Here is a 2805-nt window from a genome sequence, read left to right on the forward strand (position 1 = left end):
AATCCGACTACTTCGACAACACCGAAGACACCTTCCAATCAACCTGGGACTACATGACGGAAGCTCTCGAGGAACTCGAACCGGTCGTAAGCGCCAATCAGTCTCTCGATTCTAGCATCTCGCGTCCCGACACTTCTGCGCTCTCTATGTCGCAGCTTCCGCAAATTCGCCTACCGCCGTTCGACGGGAATTATGCCGAGTGGGAAAACTTTCGCGACCGATTTACCGCTCTGATCATTAAGAATAAGTCTCTTAGTGACTTCGCGCGCATGCACTACCTCGCGTCTTCCTTAAAGGGTCGAGCCCTTGATAGTATTAGCAATATCGCGGTGACATCAGATAACTTCAACATTGCTTGGAGCGCCTTAACGACTCGTTTTGAAAATAAACGGCGCCTCATTGCATCTCACTTCTCGTCCTTGCTGGGATTAACCGGAGTCGCTCGTGAGTCCGCCTCCGAGTTGCAGGCTCTCTGCGACAAAATTAATATTGCCGTCGCGTCACTGAAAGGCCTCAATCGTACACCAAGTGATCTTTGGAACGACTTTCTTGTTCATTTGTTATCGCAAAAATTGGACCCTTCTACTCGGAAGTCATGGAATTTAAAGACAAGCGACGCGGAAACCCCTCCGACATACGAGGAGCTCACGCGCTTTCTCGCCACTCGTATTCGCGCGCTCGAAGACAGCAGTCCCGCGGCGGCAGCGAAACCAACGAAGACAACGAATCCTCGCGTTCATGTGGCAAATGCGTCGGCCACCGCGACGACGGCGTGCCCCCTGTGCAAGGCCCGTCATTATCTTAGCGCATGCGTAAAGTTCACCGAGCAGAGTCCGACTCAACGCCGAGAAACTGTCAAGCGCCTCAAGCGGTGTTTCAACTGCCTGAGCGCCGCTCATACTGTACAAGACTGCAAAAGCCAGTATACTTGTCGCTCTTGCCAGAAGCGACATCATACACTACTCCATGTGGACTCGGATTCTGCCTCGAGTGTCGTCTCATCCCTCGCGCTTGCAACGCAGTCCGCGCAACCGAGCGCTGCGTCCAATGATGTAACGTCACTGCTCGCGTCCGCGACGACTCGCGATCGGGTTCACGTACTCCTCGCGACCGCGCGCGTTAAGATCAGTGTATCCTCTGGGCGTTCTATCGTATTGAGAGCTCTCATTGATCAGGGCTCAGAGGCGACGTTCATTTCCGAGTCACTGGCACAGACTCTCCGAGCAAAGCGCATACGGATGCCGACTACCATTTCGGCCGTAGGCGGCGTCAAACTCGGATCCGTGAGACACGCCGCGGACATCTCAATCTCTCCTCGCGACGCTGTAGCTCCGTTGTTATCAACTACGGCCCTCATTCTTGACTCCTTGACTTCATATGCTCCGAAACGCCGGTCGGACTTCTCGAATCTTTCGCATATCTCGAATCTTGTCTGGGCGGACACTGATCCTACTAGCTCTGATCCGATCCACATATTAATAGGAGCGGATCTCTACGGGGAGATCATTCTCGACGGAGTTAAAAGGGGCCGCCCTGGAGAGCCAATTGCGCAAAATTCCATCTTCGGGTGGATCATTTCTGGTCCTCTCTCTGTCGGTCCACCCTCCTCCTCAGATAACCTCCATCTCACGGTTCATCATTGCAGTCCGTCGCAGGCATTGAGCCGTGAAATCAACCGGTTCTGGGAGATCGAGGAAATTCCGTATGCTCACGTTCCTTCTCCGGAGGAAGAGCAATGCGAGCGGCACTTTCGCAGCTCACACTCTCGATCGTCAGATGGACGGTACATTGTTCGTCTGCCATTCCGTGCGGGTCATCCGATTGACGTTGGACAATCTAGGCGATCCGCGGAGCGCCTACTTACCTCTCTTTTACGTCGTTTCGCGTCGCAGCCGGATTTGAAACGCGAATACACAGCGTTCATGCGCGAGTACGAAGACCTCGGGCATATGCGCCAAGTTCCGGAGCAGAACGCGGCGTCGAATCAAATTCTCTATATCCCTCATCATCCGGTATTTCGAAGTGATAGTGCGACATCTCATTTGCGCGTCGTTTTTAACGCGTCCTGCATCACGAGTAACGGGTCCTCCTTGAACGATCACCTGCTCGCGGGCCTGAAGTTGCAGACGGACTTGCCCGCCATTCTGCTGCAGTAGCGATTGTTCCAATTCGTGTATTCTGCGGACATCGCTAAGATGTACCGCCAGATTTTAATCGACGAGCGTGATAGGGACTTCCAACGAATTTTGTGGCAGCCGGACTCGTCCGGTGCACCTCTTGACTATCAACTTATGACGGTTACATACGGGATGAAGTGTGCTCCGTATCTAGCGCTTCGCACGCTGAAGTGCCTCGCCGAAGACGACGGGTATCGCTTTCCACTTGCCGTGCCCATTCTGCAGGATCAAATCTATGTCGACGATATTCTCTTCGACGACCACCAGCTCGATTCGTTGCGTGAGCGACGGCGTCAGCTCGTCGCATTGCTGCATTGTGGTCGGTTCGAGCTGAGGAAGTGGGCTAGTAACTCTCCGGAGCTTCTCGAAGATATCGACCCTTCCAATCACGGATTGGCTTGTGATCTGCCTCTCGCACTTGACGATAAGGTCAAGGTGCTCGGCATCGCGTGGAATCCATCACGCGATGCTTTTCACTTTAAGGTTGTACTTGATAGCGCTGAGCCGAACAGCAAGCGCGCGATTCTGTCCACTATCGCTAAGTTGTACGATCCGCTGGGTTGGGTCACACCCGTCACCGCTGCCGCGAAGATTTTTATGCAGAACCTGTGGCGTTCGCAACTCGATT

At 53.6% G+C, this 2805-nt stretch overlaps 1 protein-coding gene across 1 annotated transcript; it reads left to right on the forward strand.

Moving 5' to 3' along the window:
* The first annotated feature begins 53 nt into the window (after positions 1-53).
* LOC105564635 lies at positions 54-2156 on the forward strand. Its single transcript, XM_012017166.1, has one exon. It carries the CDS (start codon positions 54-56, stop codon positions 2154-2156), a length of 2103 nt encoding a protein of 700 aa, XP_011872556.1.
* Positions 2157-2805: the final 649 nt, after the last annotated feature.

The sequence above is a fragment of the Vollenhovia emeryi genome, unplaced genomic scaffold (assembly GCF_000949405.1).
Source record: "Vollenhovia emeryi isolate VEMERY1.0 unplaced genomic scaffold, V.emery_V1.0 DF943877.1, whole genome shotgun sequence".
NCBI classification, from domain to species: domain Eukaryota; kingdom Metazoa; phylum Arthropoda; class Insecta; order Hymenoptera; family Formicidae; genus Vollenhovia; species Vollenhovia emeryi.

Coding starts and splice junctions, on each gene's coding strand:
- LOC105564635 (XM_012017166.1), top strand. CDS start 54: ATGACGGAAGCTCTCGAGGAACTCGAACCGGTCGTAAGCGCCAATCAG.